This window comes from Macrobrachium nipponense, chromosome 9 (genome assembly GCF_015104395.2).
Source record: "Macrobrachium nipponense isolate FS-2020 chromosome 9, ASM1510439v2, whole genome shotgun sequence".
NCBI classification, from domain to species: Eukaryota; Metazoa; Arthropoda; class Malacostraca; order Decapoda; family Palaemonidae; genus Macrobrachium; species Macrobrachium nipponense.
The window spans coordinates 65,466,099-65,484,509 of record NC_061110.1 but is presented as its reverse complement, the minus strand read 5'-3'; the positions used below and the strand labels follow the sequence as shown (position 1 = coordinate 65,484,509).

The following is an 18,411-nucleotide window of genomic DNA, read 5'->3' as shown; positions in this document are numbered from 1 at the left end:
CATCTTCACCTGCGGTCTCTTCAGTGGAGACTGAAGGAGAGTTGGTCACAGGCAACAGATCCTCCAAACTTCCCAGTGTCCCTGACACTGGAGGAGGTGAGGCAGGACCTAGCCTGGTGGCTGGACGACAGGAACCTCTTAAGAGGAGTGCCTCTACACACTCCCCCCCCGGAGATGCAGCTGTTCTCAGACGCATCAACCAAGGGATGGGGCGCACACCTGGAGGAGTTGCTGACTTCAGGTGTGTGGGACGATCGCGACAAGCACCTTCACATCAATGTACTGGAGCTCAAGGCAGCGTTCTCGCGCTCCAAGAGTTCCAGGACCGCTTGATGGGACACTCAGTGGTGATTGATGTCGAACACCACGGTAGTGGCTATGTCAACAAACAGGGGGGCCCTAGTGTCTCTCCGTTGTACCAGTTGACTCGGCAGGTGCACGAGTGGGCCGAGGCTCACTCAATAGAGCTGTCAGCACGCTACATTCCAGGGAAGAGGAATGTGGTAGCGGACAAGCTCAGCTGTCGGGATCAGGTGATAGGAACCGAATGGTCCCTACTTCAGGACGTGGCGGAAAGGCTCTTCGACCTGTCAGGGTGACCAGTAGTGGATCTGTTCGCCACCCGGCACAACAGGAAACCTCAGGTTTTTTTTCTTTTCATCCGTGCCGGACCCATGCAGCTGCAGAGACGCTCAACATCCCTGGACAACCTCTTCGTGCATGCCTTTCCCCGTCAGCCTGATTCGCAAGGTGATCAGTCGAGTACTGGTCACCCCGAATCTCAGGATGATCCTGGTGCTGGGGCCATTTGGTATCCGGACCTGCTGGCTCTTCTCGCAGGAGAACCGAGAGAGATTCCCCCTTGGCACAACCTTCTCTCCCAGCTACACGTAGAGCGGTACCACCTAACAGTCCAGTCCCTACGACTTCACGGCTGGCTGTTATCCACCATCTCTGCGAACGAGAGGGCTTTTCTCGCAGCGCAGCCACAGAGATGGCTGGAAACGTCCATCAGTCCTCTGCAGCTGTGTACCAGGGTATTGATTACCAATTCGAATCTCTGTCCAGCAATCACAGACTTAGGTCTCTGGTTGGCTGGAATTCTCGCGTTTGCCATTGCAAGAATTTTCAGACAGAGATATGTCTCGTCAGACTCGTTATCATCTTTCTGTTTACCCCACGGTATAACAAAAGTCTGTAGCCTAGTCTTCTGCTTCATCGCACCTGCCCCATCGGCCGCTGCGATGACGCAGAATGATATTCTTCAGACAATTTAAGTTTGTCTCCTAATATACATTTCCTAATTTGTAAGGTGTTCAGTTATTCTTTGTTCACCCCAAATTGTAAATGAATAATGGAAGACTTCGCCTGTTCGACACCCTACTAGCTCTGCTTCCAAAGTAAATAGAAACGTCCTCCCTGATCCAACCCACAAGAAGCTGTTCTTCAGGCAGTACAATCCCTGTGTTTCCAGTACTGAAAGACTCCGATTTCATTGCAAACTCCGACTTTCTTGCTGAGCAGCAATGAAATAGCAGATTAGCTTTTTCAGTCCTCTGTAAAACAACCGGGATTAAAGCTGTCTTCACTGGTTGGTGTCATTGATGGTACTTTTTCTATGATCAGTATCTTGAGAGTTTACTTCTCTCGATTCAACTGTGAAGACATAGGTCCACATTCACCATAGTCATTCATTAGTAATATAGTATTGTTTTTCTTTGGTTGAGATTCCACTACTGATGAGAAACTTCTGTCTTGCCATCACAGGAACCTCGGTCTCTGGAAGGCAATTGACTATTGTCCAATGTGCACATGCCTTCTGAGAAACATCATCTCATCTCTCAACGTCATCGGTGAACAAGATAGACGATTTGTATGGTTATTCTCAGCAGAACCCTTCAAAAGGTGGGTGTCATGTTGTGACTACGTCTCAGATGCGTGGCAGCTCAGTCAGTCAGCATCTGTTGACGAGTCCAAGTCCTTCATGATCTGCACTGTGGACTTTGTATTGGTTAATCCAGATCAGTCATTACTTTGTCCTGTTGGTGTGCTGCTGTACCCATGAAGGATCGACATCCGTCATTTGACTGGAAGATAGATGAGGTCTCATTGCGACCATATTTATATCTTTCTTCCTTCGGGTCTGCCCACAAGTCCTTGGAACCTCCTTTCCTTGGACCAGTGGTGGATGCTTGCAGGTTGTGTTTGCTTACCCGGCTCCTTCAAGAGGACAAGTTGCATCTCGCCTATGGTGTGCGGTTCTAGAGGTAAGAAGGATGCGAGTGTGACTGGCCTCTCCACCTTCCCCACCTCGTCCTTCTACTCCTCTTCCTTCGGGTTGAGGATAAGGCTCGAACTTACACTGGCTGGCGGGGCGCCAATTGATGTGGTAAGCTTACATATTGAGCTTCCTTTCTATTTTTCGTATCAGAATCATAGAAGCAATCCCTCTCCTTCCTCTAGCAAGGGGAGGAAGGAGACTGGCAATAATGCAAACCCTTCCCAGAATTTTGCATTAATGCCTCTGACTAAATATTCTTCACAGCCCTTTTCACATGAGTTACGATTCCTCACTCATTTCGAAAAGGCCCAGAAGTCTGACTTTTGATCATTCAGCTCCTATACTCCAATCAAGTGGTCAGAGGCAGGGGACTCCTCCTCGCTCTTACAACCAGGAGGAATAGCCCAGGTGTGTAGAACTCCAGTCAGTTCTAGAGCCTCACTCACATTCTTCCCACCAGTCAGTGAGTCTTCCTTATGTAAAGGATGGAGGGTTTGTATATCATGTAGGAACAAATCACAATTTTTGAAAGTAAATTGTATTTTTCCTAACTGTACAAACCTGAGGTCCTTTACATTTATGCCCACCTCATGCCACCCCTCAATCTGAACCTGGGCCGAAAGGCAAAGTGGAGTGTTTACATCTGGGCAGGTGAGCCTACCCGCCTACCAGATGGTAGTTACTGTCTAACCACTTTGTTCAAGAATTTAATGGCCGTAATTCCAGCCTACGCAGAAAGTAATTCCTTATGTAAAGGACTTCAGGTTTGTATAGTTACGAAAAATACAGTTTACTTTTAAAAATTGTGATATTTCTTAACAGGTTTGAGTGATCAAGGGAGAGGTACGTACAATGGATAATGATTTCCGTTGGAACTGGATCCCCCAAATTTCAGAAAGTTATGGAAATGTTATAGAAATGGACACAGAAAAAAAAACTGTAGCATTTTTTGACAGGTAAGTAACTTTTTTTTTTTTTTCATTGTAACACAATCCCCAACAGTTCACATAAACCTATCCTTCATGGTCAGGCTACAACAGACAACTTAGAATGAAGAACACTTTCCTCTGACCAGCCCTGCATTACCAGTGCTCCAAGAATTATTGTGTGCTTTCATCAGGGCACACATGTTTTTGCTGTCCCTTGAATTATTAGAATTTTATTCATAGCACTAATTTTCACCATTTTTTCTCTTGCTGTGCTGTGTTCTCCTTTTTTTCTTGTTGATTAAAATAAAATCTACAGTTGTTCCTATGGAAATACAAACTAGCACCTATTTGTTCTGATACGTAATACAAACCCTCGGTCCTTTAACAATAGGAAGTAGCTAGCGGCAGCTGGAACGGTCGTAAGCTTCGAACAAGGGGAGAACGGTAGTTAACTGCTTGTCCGATAGTCGCGTCGCGACTGGGAGATAAACAAATCACTTTTGCTTTCGGCCGTGGTGTGACAAGACGTGTTCGTCATCGCTCTGCCCGCTACTCGTCGTATGCTTTGGTTTATATCATCCTTATTCTGTTTTGTCTGTAGAGTGAAAGAGACTTGTAAGTACAGTTTTTTCATTTTGTTTATTACATTGATTGTGAATAAACAATAAGGTGGATCAAGAGATGGAGCTTTCGCCGCGCCCCCCAGTCGCCCGTAGAGTGTGTCCCGGGCTGGAGGGGCGTAAGTGCGGCGGATTTCGCTCCTTTGTGGACGTAGATCCACACGAATTGTATACACGGTGTCGGGGGCGAGAATGCTCCCGAACCGAACCTTGCATTACTTGTATGAATTGGTCCGAGGCGCAGTGGGTTCTGTACGAGGGTAGGAAGAGACGTAGGCCTGCAAAGGAGTCGTCGGAAAGCTCTCCAGCGACTCCTTTGGTAACGGACACCTCGTCTTCCTTCTTGCCCCCCGGTCAGCCCCCACGTTTCGCGCCTTCCCCTGCGGGGGTGGTAGCGGAGTCCTGCTCCTCACTCGATCCATCGAGTGTGGAGGAGGGCGCTCGCTACCCGGATGTTCAGTTGTATTCGGGGTCTTCCGTCCGCTCTGGGTGGGGTTCGTCCCCCCCCAAGTGTGAGGGAACCCCTCTAACTCACCCGACTGTTGCTTCCGCAGGTGTGCCTTCCGCGAGAGACGACCTTGGGCAGGTGTGGGAGTCGCTGGGACTGCAGGGAGTACCGAGTATCCAGGGGTTGATCCAGCGGTTGGCGGGGTCGGCAGTGGTCACACATGGTGTGGTGACCACTACCACTACGACACTCACTACTCCAGGGTACACCGCCCCTCCGCACCTGGTTTACACTCCTCATGTGACTACGGTGACCCCGACAGCTGCAATACAGATGCCACTCGCTGCCGTGCCAAGGAGGGGCGTGCCACCTCCACCTGGTTTCTTTGTGCTGCCGACCCCGGACTTCCGCTGCCCAAAAAGCTCCCCCCTGGACCTGCCTCCTGTGCCGAGAATGCTGGTGGCCTACAATAAGAAGCTTGGGTCGCCTGATCTTGCGGCCGTACCTGCCGCTACCACCGTTGCTGGCCCAGCCGCTCATGACGCTCCTGCTGTTCCAGCCACTGCTGATGCTCCTGTTGTTCCTGCTGTTCCTGCTCCTGCTCTCGTCGTTCCTGCTCGTGGTGGTGCTGCTCCAGGCTCAGGTCCTTCCGGACAGGTGCAGTCGGGCCCTGTTGCTTCGGCAACTGCCCCGGCTCCGTCCTGGATGGAAGACCTGACGTCTGTCCTGCGAAGCCTGACGAAGAAGAGGAAGAAGAAGAGGAAGGTGTCGTTGTCATCTTCATCGTCTTCTTCGTCGTCTGCTGCCTCCTCTTCCCCTTCGACTTCCAAGGCTTCCAAGCCGAAGAAGAAGAAGGTTGCCTCCTCCCCCCCTAAGAAGGCTCCTTTGGGACCTTCTAAGGGCCCGTCTCGCTCCGGCGATTCGGGGGGCTCTTCTGCTGGTCCTCCTGTTCCTTCGGGAACAGGGCCCGTCTCTCCTTCTGCAAAGAAGAAGAAGACGGGGACCAGAGGGGTACCGGCTTCGGCCGGCACTTCCTTGCCTGGTGTTAGCGGCTCTGCCGCTAAGCCAGGATCCGGCTTGGCTTCCCGTTCGCGAGAAGTACTGAGTGTACGGTCTCCTGCGGGAAATCGTGCAGCCAAGGTTTCGACGCCCGAGTTCGCTCGCCGTCAAGACCGAGGCACGGAGCAGAAGACTGGCGAAAGTCGTGCAGGCGACTCTCGCCAGGCCAGCGGACGCTCTCGCAGCGACCAGCCGGCAGCTCGGGCTGATGTGACGGTCTCCGACCGGCCACGGGTTAAGGCTAGGAAGAGGTCCCCCCAGCCGTCGGTACCAGCGGTTCGACGCGCCGCGAGGACGCTCACCGGTCTCACCGCGACAGCGAGCTCCGCAGGTCACCTGACTGCCGCTCCCATCGGGACCGGGCGGATAGGGCGACCAGCAGCAGCTCGTCTGACGCTCGGGAACGGGGTCGACGTTCTCAGTTGAGCCACTCGCCTCAGGTGAGCGGCACGGCCAGGCCTGCAGCTCGATCACCACCGCGGGTTGGTGATCGGTCGCAGCCCTCCTAGCACGCTGGTCCTGCCAGCGAGCGAGGAGGGAGCGTCAGGTCAGCCTCTCCGGTACCTTCAACTTCCTCGGGATACGCCGGGAAGAGTGAGGTATCCAGGAGTGATCGTGAGGGGTGCGCCTCTCGTGATCCCGCTGCGACGCCGTACGCACCAGGCACGGTTTTAGGACCAGCCAGGACGTACGCGCAAGTAGCTGGAGGCGACCGTGAGGGGTCTGTCGCTGTTCCTCCTTCTGAAGGAGGAGGGTCTCGAGAGCTGTTCTTGTTGGAGGGACTGGACGGTCCTACTCCTCAAGACGCGGTTACTCCCGAGATCCAGAGGAACTTTGCCGAGGTCATTGCGCTGATTCGTCAGCACAATGACCTTGGGGAAGGAGCGCCGCTACCACCTTCTGAGCCCACGTCCCGGCTCGAGTCATTTTGGGGCCCGAAGAGGGAACCCAAGATGACGGTGGGTCTGCCGCGATCGGAGCTTGCTGACTTGGTCCTGGACCAAGTGGAGAATCTCGTTTCAGGGTGAGAGGACTCGCTGAAGTCGGGACGGTCTTCCAAGCTACTTCCACCTCCTCTACAGCGTCAGAGGCGATTTTACGTGCCATTGGAAGACCCGATACCACCTAAACAGGTTAACCCGGAGTTAGCAAGGCTAACTCCAGGTGTGTCCCTGCAGCAGCTCCTGTCGGAGAACCTCTGGTTCTCGCAGCAGGAGGCACTCGCCCTGGAATCGACCGCTATGGCAGCATTCCAGGCAGTCTCTTGGTTGGACCTGTGGTCCCTCACAGTATCCAAAGTCGCGGCCGGCTCCGGGAGTTCTGCTCTCGAAGACGACCCGGCGTTCAGGAGACTGTGCCAGTCTGGAGGTAGAGCCATCTCTTACCTCGCCCATCAGACTGCTAACCTGTGGGCCAACTTGGTTCTTCGTCGTAGGGACGCAGTCCTTACCCGAGTGACCAAGAGGGCTGGGCGTGAGGCGGCACTCGGTCTTCGCAACGGACCTATTAGGAGTTCCTCGGCTCTCTTTCCTGGAGAGATGGTGGACGCTGCGGTGGAGAGGCGGCGCACTGATGACAGTGACCGCCTGGTTCACCAGGCAGTCTCGTAGGTTTCTGGGCAACCTCGAGCTACTGCGGCTAAGCCTAAGAGTTTAGCTAGCGCTTCCTCGGCTGCTAAGACGGTTGCCCCGTCTAAGCCCCGTGTGAAGACTCCTGTTGCTTCGACTTCTGCTAAGGGAGGTCCGAAACCAGCCCTCCTCCCAGACCTCCTTTCCCCGAGGAGGTGGTGGGAAAGAAGAAGTCGATGTGAGGTGGGAAACGCTAGGACGGCGTTCCCCCTCACCTGCTGCCGTAAGTGCCTGGCAAGAGCCATTGGGCAACTTGGCAGCGCTACGGGACGCCGAGACCTGGATAGTAGACGTCCTTCGGGGGGAGGGGAATATCTACTACCCTTCGAATTGTCGGCCCCCACCCTTGCATCTCCAACCCGGTCCATCTACAAACCTATGTCCGGGGTTCATCAAAGGACAACGCTCTTTGACAGGAGATCAAGACCATGCTGACCAAACGAGCTGTGGAAATCGTAGAGGATCAGTCACCGGGATTTTACAGCCGCCTTTCCCTGGTGGAGAAGGCAATGGGGGGCTGGCGTCCGGTGATAGATCTCTCTCCCCTGAACCGTTTCATTCGCCAGACTCGGTTCACGATGGAGACGGCACGATCCGTGCTCGACTCCATCAGGGAGAACGATTTCATGCTTTCAGTGGACCTGAAGGACGCATATTTTCAAATACCCATCCATCAGTCCTCCAGAAAGTACCTCCGCTTCATCTTCGACGGGACGGTGTACCAATTCAGGGCACTTTGCTTCGGTCTGTCAACCGCCCCACAGGTGTTCACTTGGCGAGGTGTTCACCGCCTCCATACGGCTCCGGATTGGTGTCTGCCTTGGGGCCCTATTTCGCAACGGGAGGGATACGTCTTCTGAGGTATCTCGACGATTGGCTGGTCCTGACGAGCTCCCGCTCGCAGTTGCTGCAAGACAGAGATCGACTCCTCAAGTTTTGTCGCAATCTGGGGATTATGATAAACTACGAGAAATCCGATCTCGAACCCAAGCAGAAGATGTAGTACCTGGGTATGCTGATCGACACGGTAGCAGGGCAAGTCTTCCCTGCAGACTTATGGATCAGCAAATTCAGGGAGGCAGCCGTCCAGTTCCTGTCTCGGTAGGAACAGGCAGCTCAGCAATGGCAAGTCGTGATTGGCCACCTGTCGTCACTCGAGAAGTTAGTCCCTCACGGGCGTCTTCACCTGCGGTCTCTCCAGTGGAGGCTAAGGGAGAGTTGGTCACAGGCAAAGGATCCACCTTACTTCCCCGTGTCCTTCACGGAGAAGGTGAGGCAGGACCTAGCCTGGTGGCTCGACGACAGGAACCTCTTAAGAGGAGTGCCTCTCCGCACTCCCCCCCCCCGATGTTGCTGTTCTCAGACGCATCGATCGAGGGATGGGGCGCACACCTGGAGGAGTTGCTGGCTGCAGGTGTGTGGGACCATCACGACAAGCACCTTCACATCAATGTCCTGGAACTCAAGGTGGCGTTCTACGCTCTCCAAGAATTCCAGGACCGCTTGGTGGGACACTCGGTGGTGTTGATGTGCGACAACACCACAGTAGTGGCATACGTCAACAAGCAGGGGGGCCTAGTGTCTCTCCCGCTACACCAGTTGACCGTGCAGGTGCACGAGTGGGCCACGGCTCTCTCAATAGAGCTGTCAGCACGCTACATTCCAGGCAAGAGGAATGTAGTAGCAGACAAGCTCAGCCGTCGGGATCAGGTGATAGGAACCGAGTGGTCCCTACACCCAGATGTGGCGGAAAGGCTCTTCAACCTGTGGGGGCGACCAGTCGTGGATCTGTTCGCCAGCCGGCACAACAGAAAACTTCAGGTTTTCTTTTCAGCCGTGCCGGACCCATGGGCAGCTGCAGAGGACGCTCTTCAACATCCCTGGGACAACCTCTTCGTGTACGCCTTTCCTCCCTTCTGTCTGATTTGGAGAGTGATCAGCCGAGCGCTGGCCACTCCGAATCTCAGGATGATCCTGGTGGCTCCCAAACGACCTCAGGCCGTTTGGTATCCGGACCTGCTGGCTCTGCTTGTGGAAGCACCGAGAGAGATGCCCCACTGGCACAACCTTCTAGCCCAGCTGCACGTAGAACTGTACCACACCACCAAGCAGTCCAGTCCCTACAACTTCACAGCTGGCTGTTATCCACCATCTCTTGCGAACGAGAGGCTTTTCTCGCAGCGCAGCAACAGAGATGGCTGGACACTTCAGACAGTCCTCTGCAGCTGTGTACCAGGGGAAGTGGGCCGTCTTCTGTGGTTGATGTCGTAGACGGGGTCTATCTCCTCTCAGAGCCAATCTTCAGCAGGTAGCGGATTTCCTCGTGTTTCTTCGCCGAGAGAAGCTCCTCTCAGTACCCACAGTCAAAGGATACAGAGCCGCCCTGGCTCTGGTCCTAAAACTGAGGGTACTGGATATCTCGAATTCGTTCGAGATTTCCTTGCTTATGAGGAGCTTCGAAAGGTCTTGCCCACCCAGGGAACTCAGGCCCCCTGAGTGGGATGTGACTCTCGTCCTTAGGAGTTTGACTCGAAGACCCTTCGAGCCACTCCGAGAGTCGTCAGACAGGGATCTGACCCTCAAGACCCTCTTCTTGCTGGCCCTGGCATCGGCGAAGAGAGTAGGGGAACTTCATGGTCTTTCCTTCAATGTTAAACACACCAGGGGATGGGGATCTGTGATGCTCGATTTCGTCCCGAACTTCGTAGCTAAGACTCAGAATCCGTTGATCCCTGACGACAGGTTCGAGTCTTTCACAATCCCCTCCCTAATGGACTTCACAGATAAAGATGCAGATGAGATGCTGCTTTGTCCTGTGAGGACGCTGCGGCGCTATCTGAAGAGAACTCGACACCTCAGGCCTGAGTGTCGACGCCTCTTCATTAGCACTGGGGTAACCAAGAAAGAAGTATCCAAGAACACGCTTTCTTTCTGGCTACGTGAGGTGATCAGGAGGGCGTTCGAGGCTGATGGTAGTGACGACACCCGTACCCTTCGTCCGAGAGCCCACGAAGTCAGAGGTATTGGACCCTCCTTGGCGTTTCGTAAGAACTTCTCCGTGGCGCAGGTCCTGAAGGCAGGTGTCTGGGCCAACCAGACTACCTTCACGTCCTTCTACCTTCGGGATATTGCCCACAAGTCCTTGGATACTTTTTCCTTGGGACCTGTGGTGGCTGCTCAACACGTTGTGTAAGCTTACCCAGCACCCGAGCAGGCAGAACAGCAACAATTCCTGGTATGACTGGAAGAATGAATGTGCGAATGAGAGTGTGACTGGCTTCTCTTCACCATCTTTCTCTACCTCTACCTGTGGGCAGAGGGACATGGTCGTCACCATGCTGGAAAGGAATTTGATGCAGGTAAGCTACTCGACCGAGCTCCAACCTTCCCTTTCATTAGGGATAGGAGCATATATCCACCACTTCCTCCTACAAGGGGGGGGAAGTGGATGCCAACAAGAGACAAACCCATAACTTTATATTTGCTCCTGTACAGGAACAAGTTCTTACATTGCTGGTACGAAGAGATACGCTTGCCTCTCTCTTAGTACTCGGCTCAGAGGTCTGGCCATTGATCCTGCGGTGCACACCCCGATCAATCGGACAGAGGCTTGGATCCCTCCCACGCTCTTACGACCAGGGAGGCATTCCAGGGTTGGACGAACACCAGTCTGTTCATCAAAAGACTCAGATTCCTCCCACCAAGAAGTGAGTCTTCCTATTGTTAAAGGACCGTGGGTTTGTATTACGTATCGGAACAAATGACAATTTGTCGAAAATTGCATTTTTCCTAACTATACAAACCTGAGGTCCTTTACATATAGTCCCACCTCATGCCACCCCTCACTCTGCGTATTTTGCATGGGCCAAAAGCAAAAGTGATTTGTTTACCTCCCAGACTATCGGACAAGCAGTTAACTACCGTTCTCTCCTTGTTCGAAGCTTACGACCGTTCCAGCTGCCGCTAGCTACTTCCTATTGTTAAAGGACCTCAGGTTTGTATAGTTAGGAAAAATGCAATTTTCGACAAATCGTCATTTTATACAGGTATTCCTCAGCAGGAGCTGCAATTAGTCATGGAAACTGGTAACAAGGTAGCTAACTCGTAGTTAAGAGGGGTGATTTGGAGAATACCCTCACCTCTTGTGACTGCTGAGTTGGGATATGTGTTTTGAGGGTTTTGTGTACTTTATTAAGGAAAAATAGTATGAAAGTGTGAGTGAGTTTATGTGCCCTTAATGCCCTCCATTTAGGTGGATCCCAACCATTACTGCTCCTTCGGAGAGATAGAATATGCAGCTTTTGAGAAGGTTTTGGTAGAGGAGGAGGAAGGTGAATATCATTAGTCTCCCAATCCTTCCTCCCCACCCCAAGCTTCTCCCTGCTCCTTCCATGTGTACACTGCTATCGATTGAGGAGTACATGTGAGAAGGTGAGCTATCAGTACACCTGCCCTTACCGTACTGACTATTACCTCTGCTTTTGTTATACATGCAAGAAGTTCAGTGTTTTTGAGCCTCTAATAGCAGCTGTTCTTCCTTTGAGAATGCCCCACACCATCGACCTTGGAAAGTTTGACAGGCTAAGGGTAAGGGCAAGAAACATAAATACTTTCCTTCCTCCTTCCTCCTCCTCATTATCAAGCTGTTCTCACTGTCCTGCTTTTCTTCTCCATGGAGTCCTAGAAGACTTCTCACAAGAAAGTCCCATAGGATCAAGTGAAGACTTTTCCACAGTCCAAGGAGGCGACAGTGTTTGTCCATCTGTATACATTTAGGACAGACTGGGTTTTACTGATTGAGCTTATAGGGATTTTTAGTGGGTTTTTCTGGAGTTTGAACTAAAAAAGATAGGCAGTTTTAAGCATTTTTATGGGGGTTCTAAGTATTTGTGGATTCTAGCTTTCAGTGGGGGTCTGATATGCATCCCCTGTGAATATGGGGTTCTACTGTACTTGGTAAGTTACTTTATAAAAATTATATTTGTTCATATGCAGAACAAACCTTGGTCTTAACAATGGGATAATCCTCCAAGTCTTCACAGCCTTGTCAATGCATGTGCCCGGGCATTAAGGGATTCCGTTCTCCAGGTTTCTTGCATCTGCAATCATTGATCCTCATACAGCTTGCAGTACAATTACGAATCCCTGCCCGGAATGTCGTTCCTGGCCTAAGTCGCAGTGGAAGGTGTTTTACAAGAAGAGGGAACATCAAAGAGTTTCGACTTTTCCTTCTTGGGAGGGTTTTTATTCTCCCTGACTGGACGACTCGACTTCTCCATCTACGGCTAACATTCTCCCTGTGGTGATTTCAAGTGTTCCACTGTCGCCTTCCTTTTCTTCCATTGATTCGTCGATAGAAGTAATGGGAGTCCCACAGAATGATGTTATGTTGAATGTGGCTCCCTCTCCCTTGTGTTCTAATACTCTTCCCGAGAGAAAGGAGACTACATCATCTAATTTTTTTGTTTCAGGTTCGGAGTCATCCAAGATGGCGGCTCTTTGGGCGTCGCTTGGTCTACAGGGTTCACCCTCCTCGGATGGCCTGTTGTCGAATTTCTTGGAGGCACGTGTGTGTGTGCGCGTGCGTGGCCACCCCCGCCCCAATGGCAATCCCGCCTCCCCCAGGACTCCTCTATGTTGGCTCCTGTGTGCTGCCCACCTTACGGGACTTACTTGTTTGTCTTCGTCGACGCTCTCTGGGTCACACCTTATTGCTCCACCAGTGAGGCCATCGACCAGTGCTGGCCTTAGAGATGTCATGACTTCACTCCCAGCGTCCTCTCAGCCTATGACGTCAGATGCGGTGTCCGCTCATCCTCCCATCATTATGTCATCCTTTCCTGGTGTGATGTCATTGCCTTCTCTCACTGAACCATCCGAGGCTTTGTTTCAAGCGGTCTTCAAGATGCCGTACACTGTATTTTTAAGAGAAGTTTTCTGCTGTCTCTGCTAAGAAGAAGTTGTAAACAGAGTGTTTCTTCCCCACCTCCTGCTAGTAAGAGACTTCATAGAGGGGGCATTGTCACTCCTTCTCCTGCTTCTCCATCACAGCCTCACCCTCGTGTGTAAAAGGGGCAGTTTCACTCCTTCTCCTGCTTCTTCTCCATCACCACCTCGCCCTCCCATCAGATGTTGGAGGATCAGGGACTTTGTGGCTTAATCTTCTACGAGGGAAAGGAGTGCTTCGCCTTCTGCCCCACACGACCGTGTCTCTCCCATGCACATTTGTGTTTGTGAGAGTGAGAGGAGTGCATCACCATCTGCCCCACATGGTTGTGTCTCTCCCTTGCACATTCGTTTTTATGAGGTTGGGAGTGGGGCTCGTGAAAGGAAGGCATTTCCGTCTTTGATACACGGCTATGTATCTCCTGTATGTGTGGGTAATGCATCGTCATCTTCCCTTCACGGCCTTGTCTCTCCCTCTCATGTACGTTTTTGTGACAGTGGGAGTGTTGAGGGTGATAAGAGAGTTTCTCCATCTTCCGTACGCGGACGTGATTCATCCTTGCATGCACGTGCTGATGATATCAGAGGTGCTAACCCCTCTTCATCTGTTCCTGTGCCAGTTCGTTGGCGTAAGGATGATAAGGCGCCAATTAAGAGGTCAAAGGTTGCAGATACGAAGGTGTCTCAAGCTGCTTCTAAGGATTCTTCGCTCGATAAGACTACGGTTGTTGGTCGGGAATGTGAGGCTTCCCTGGTCCTCGGACGTGTTTCTCGTGCTCAGTTGGCATCTCATGGATGTGTACTCAACTCGTCACACTCCCACTTATGTGATTCTTCCTATGAACGCGTATGTGGTTCGCCTGGCAGGTGTGTGCATGATTCTTCCTGTGCTCGTGTATGTAGTTCATCACATGAGCATGTATGTGGTTCGAGCCGGGACCATGTACATGTGTTGTTGCGTGGCAATGTTCTGGCTTGAGTGTAGGACACAGGCTCAGTCTTCTATCACCCCTACAGGTATAGAGCCCTTGCTGGGTGCCAGACAGGATTCTAGGACTTCTTTTGAGCTCCCCTTGTCAGGTCACGCTCAGTCCGTCTTGCAACGTGTGAACGCCTTGGTTTCGGACCGAGATGGCTCTTTGCATTCCAATAGGTCCTCAAAGTTTCTTCCTCCTCCTCTTGTACGGCATAGGAAGTACTACTCCACTAATGTAGTTCAATTGATGTCCCATCACCTTCACCCTGACATGATCCGTCTTGAGCCTGGTATGACCCTGGAGCAGGTGAGGTTGGAAGGTCCAGCCTTTTCATCACAAGAGGCCTTAGCTATGGAGGCTACTGTGGCTTCCATCTCCCAGACTGTCTCCTGGCTGAACTTGTGGTCCACTTCTATGGAGGAGTGATAATGGTATTTACATTTGACAACGTCTGCGAGGGTTGCGTGAGAGAGAGCAAGAGAGATAAGTGAAAGCGTCATTGGGTTGACAGTTAGAGTGTTTTCGTATTTTCGTATGGTTGATGTGTCGTGTTTCATGTTTTGTGTTGCTGTATGATAGTATGTAAGTGCATATGTGTTTTTTGGAAGAGTGTGTGAGAGAGAGAGAGAGAGAGAGAGAGAGAGAGAGAGAGAGAGAGATCATAATTGGTGGATGGATAATAAGGAGTGGTTTGATGGTGGGCAAAAGCTTCTTGTGTAGTCGATTGTGAAGAGTCGTAAGAAGTCAGTAAGTCTGTGAAGTCATAGGGTCGTCAGCGGTCTTTTGGAAGAGAGTATTGTGGTTTCCTTGAGTTATTTTTGAGTTATTATTGGAAGGTTGTTGTGCTGGTGCTTGAAGGTTGTCGAGCTTGTGTGGCTGGAAGGTTGCTGACCTTGTAAGTTATGGAGTGTTGTTGTTGAAGAGCTGTTGTGATTTCTTGGTGTTGTGGTTGGATGTGGACTTGTAAGGTTGTTGTTTTGATGTTATTGGTGTTTGTCTGTGCAGTGATTTGTTTGGTTGTTGAGTTGTTGTATGGTTGTAGTACTCAATTGGTTGGTTTGTATTGTGATTCTTGGTGGTGGTTGTGTCGCGATGACTAGGCTATATCCAGCAGATGGCATAGCGCCTAGCCCTGAGTATCTCAAATCTGGTGAGTACATGAATGTGTAAGTTTTGTTTGTTTTCCTTGCTGAACCAACTGCCCTGCGTGTAAATAGTAATGTAAAGGGGAAAGTGTGGCTGTGGGAAGATTTGTCAGCCTGTATGACTAAGGTACTGTGGGAAGATTGCTTGCTTTCTTTGCTTTGCTTGTGATCCCGCCACACTGCAATAGCCAGGATTGCTTCAGATAGGACTGAGGGAGGTATAGTCAGATCTTCCTCACTGACTAGGCTTTTACAGTCCAGTGCGAAAGCTATTTCATACCTGGCCCACCTTAGTGCAACCTTGTGAGTCAACCAGCTCTTGGCCAGGGGAGACACAGCACTGTTGAAGGTGGCGGGGTCAGTGGACTCTTGAGTCTTTGTTGGCTCTTAGGAATGGGGACCTCTTTGATTCTCAGTTTCTGTTCCTAGGACTTGAGTTGGAAGATACAATCGACTGGTGATGGGCAGATACCAAAGATAGGCTAGTCCATCAGACAGTATCTAAGTCATAGGCTTGTTCATGATGCCCTCCCCTCCCCCTCCTCAGCGACAAGTGATAAGATCTTCGCCTGTCAAATCTTCTAAACGTTCGGCTTCTATGAGGGTCTCTCAGTCTCCCTCTCAGCCCAAGGCAAAGCAACAACAGTGTCCCTTTCAATCCTGCCCCTACAAGCCTGGGAGGGGTATCTAGAGGAAGGGGCAGAAGGGGTCGTCAATAGAGGGGGCGCTTTTCCCTCTCCATTGCCACGGGTAGGGGGGATGCTTGGCAGACCACTGGACCAAGTGGTGAAAGGGTTTTACTGTTGAATTTTCCTAGTACCGAAAGCGACTGGAGACTGGTAATTGACCTTTCCACCCTGAATCATTTTGTCAGGAAGACAAAGTTCAGGATGAAAACGCCTAGGACGGTGTTGACAGTGATAAGGGACAATGACTTCTAGCTGTCAATAGACTTAAAAGATGTGGACTTCCAGATTCCTATTCACCCTTCATCCAGGAAGTTTCTTCACTTCACTCTGGGATAGCAGATCTTCCAATTCAAGGTCCTGTGCTTCGGGTTGACCTAGGCCTCTCAGGTGTTCACAAGGGTCTTTGCCCTCGTCGCAACATGGGCTCGTGCTCAGGAGATTTGCCTGTCAAGGTACCTCGACGACTGGCTGGTCTTAGCAGGCTCCATGGAGAAACTGCTTTAAGACTGTATGTAGTTTTAACCATAAAATGTAAGATTTACTTTGAAATAGTATCAATAACATTTCAAAGATTAATAAGTTCCCTAATAGGATGATGTTTTAATGTATTTTTGATGTAGGATAGTATTTTTAGGTATACGTTAGTGTTTACACGTTCAAGATAGGCAGGTACGTATTAGCATTTTTAGAGGGAGGTTCCAAGTATTCACGGATTCTAGTTATTATCAGAGGGTCTGGTATACATCCCCCATGAATACGGGGAACCACTGTATAAAGTAGTTAGTAATCAATTACTGATTAATTATATTCATGAAAGTAATCAGTAACTGAGATTACCAAAAAATCAGTGAGGTACCCACCTCTCGTCTCTTGCCTGCCGCCCACCACCTCTTGCCTGCCACCTCCCTCCTCCTGCCTCCCATGTCTACCACTAATTTTCCCCTTTTACCAGCCTCCTATCTTATTCATTTGCTTCCGGGCCTGGTTCCCTCACTTCATTCCCATGCCTTTGCCAGCCTTTTATTTTGATTATATCTTGAATTTATCCATGTAACAGTGAAGTGTAGTGCAGTGGAAGAGGTGGCTACTCATCCCTCAATGCTCCTAGACAAAGGTCACTGCTCTGCTTCCCCATGCCAAGGAGAAGACATACCAGAGGTCCAAGGAAGGTTGGGGGGTTTGCTTATTAATAGTTGCCCTGCCTGTTACAGTCCCAGGTATTGACAGACAGCCACTGGAAAGGAGTCTTATTGGATGTGGTGGCGGAAGTGGCTATCTGGCCCATTGACTCAGACCTGAATCACTGTCCTGCTCCTCGGCACCGGGGAGGCCCTTTGGTCGAACCTGTCATGCATTTTCAGGTTTTAAGTGAACGCCACAGGAAAGGGATCTTATTGGGGCTCAGTAGTCGTCAGATTTAAAAGAGTCGTCTCCCAAAAGCATTACTTATTATACTTGATTAGTATTAAATATTGAATGTCCTGTGCTTGCACCTAGATGTTCAGAGCATCATAAGCGACCTCTTGCTTCCGATCACCAGTCTTCTCCCTGATGTTTACCGCCAGGTGTCTACTTGCTCGCCTTAACCTATATGTTCCCTTCCCCCCCCCATCTGTCAGTCACTTGGCTTCTAAAATGAGTCGCTTGGCACCAGAAGTAGAGCGTGTGGTGGCAACTGTGTCTTCTCCTAAGTCATCTAGTTTAGAGGATTTGTCTTAGCTCCATTTCATCAACAACTTCACAAAATGATGGGTTTTTCCTAAGAGGGCTACTGCTCTAAAGGTGGAGAGACCCTGCTCCAACTTTTGGCCCTCTTCAAATTTCTTTAAGAAGTCTTCCACCAAGACTTCCGTCAAGTGAGTCTCCAGTCCTTCGCTCTTCTCTTGGGACCAGACTGCACCTATTTTGGGAGGAATGGAGTCACAGGGGGCCAAAACCTTGGGTGGTTCAGGCTCTTCAAAGAGGCTACTCCATTCTTTTCAAGGAAAGATCCACCTTTCCAAGTCTCCCATCACCTTGGCAACTTACTCTGCAGGATCAGAGAGGATTTTTGGTTCAAGCAGAAGTATAATTTCCGATCAGGAAAGTTCAAGGTACCATCCAAGACCTGGATCGTTATGGTCTTCCTTGACTTCCAGGAGCACCCGACATCTCTCAGTTTCCTACTTGCCTGATGCCCAGCTCCTCTGGCGCCAACTAATGCATGCTCCTAGTGTCAGCCAGCTCCCGCATTCCTGACTTGCCTGGCACTCAGCTCCTCTGTTGCCAGCTCATGCTCCAAGTGTCTGCCAGCTTCTGAACACCCAGCTCACCTGGCGCCCAGCTCCCCTAGTGCAAAATTATACTCTGAGTGTCTGCCAGCTCCTGAGTCCCTAGCTCACCTGGCACCTAGCTCGTCTGGTTCTAGCTCTTGCTATAAACGCCCAGTAGTGCTCCCCAGCTTAGACTTAGTATAGAAGCTTCTGTTTAGTTATAGTTTTTTTAGGAATTCCCTGAGCTGAACAGGAGTCAGAGGACTATCCATAACCTAGGGAGTTATGGTAAGAATCCAACTTTTCCTATGCCTAAACGTGTTGTCTTCCATTTTATGTGGATTTAATTTTTGAGATGCACTCAGTGTTGTAGAGTGTTTTTTATCTACTTTGAAGTGAAGCTAAGAATGTCAGAACAGCCTCTACCTCAGTTTTCA

At 50.7% G+C, this 18,411-nt stretch overlaps 1 protein-coding gene across 4 annotated transcripts in view; it reads left to right on the top strand.

The window, feature by feature from the left end:
* The window catches only part of LOC135218436 (SPRY domain-containing SOCS box protein 3-like), a 222,151-nt gene that overhangs the window by 52,671 nt on the left and 151,069 nt on the right, over positions 1-18,411 (top strand). For 3 of the 4 annotated variants that reach the window (XM_064254749.1, XM_064254750.1, XM_064254746.1), the window contains exon 2: positions 3,104-3,237. The exons of the other annotated variant lie outside the window; for it this stretch is intronic. In XM_064254749.1, coding sequence (XP_064110819.1) covers positions 3,134-3,237 — 104 coding nt within the window. In that variant the 5' untranslated portion in view covers positions 3,104-3,133. The remainder of the gene's footprint in view (positions 1-3,103; positions 3,238-18,411) is intronic. 4 annotated transcript variants of the gene reach the window in all.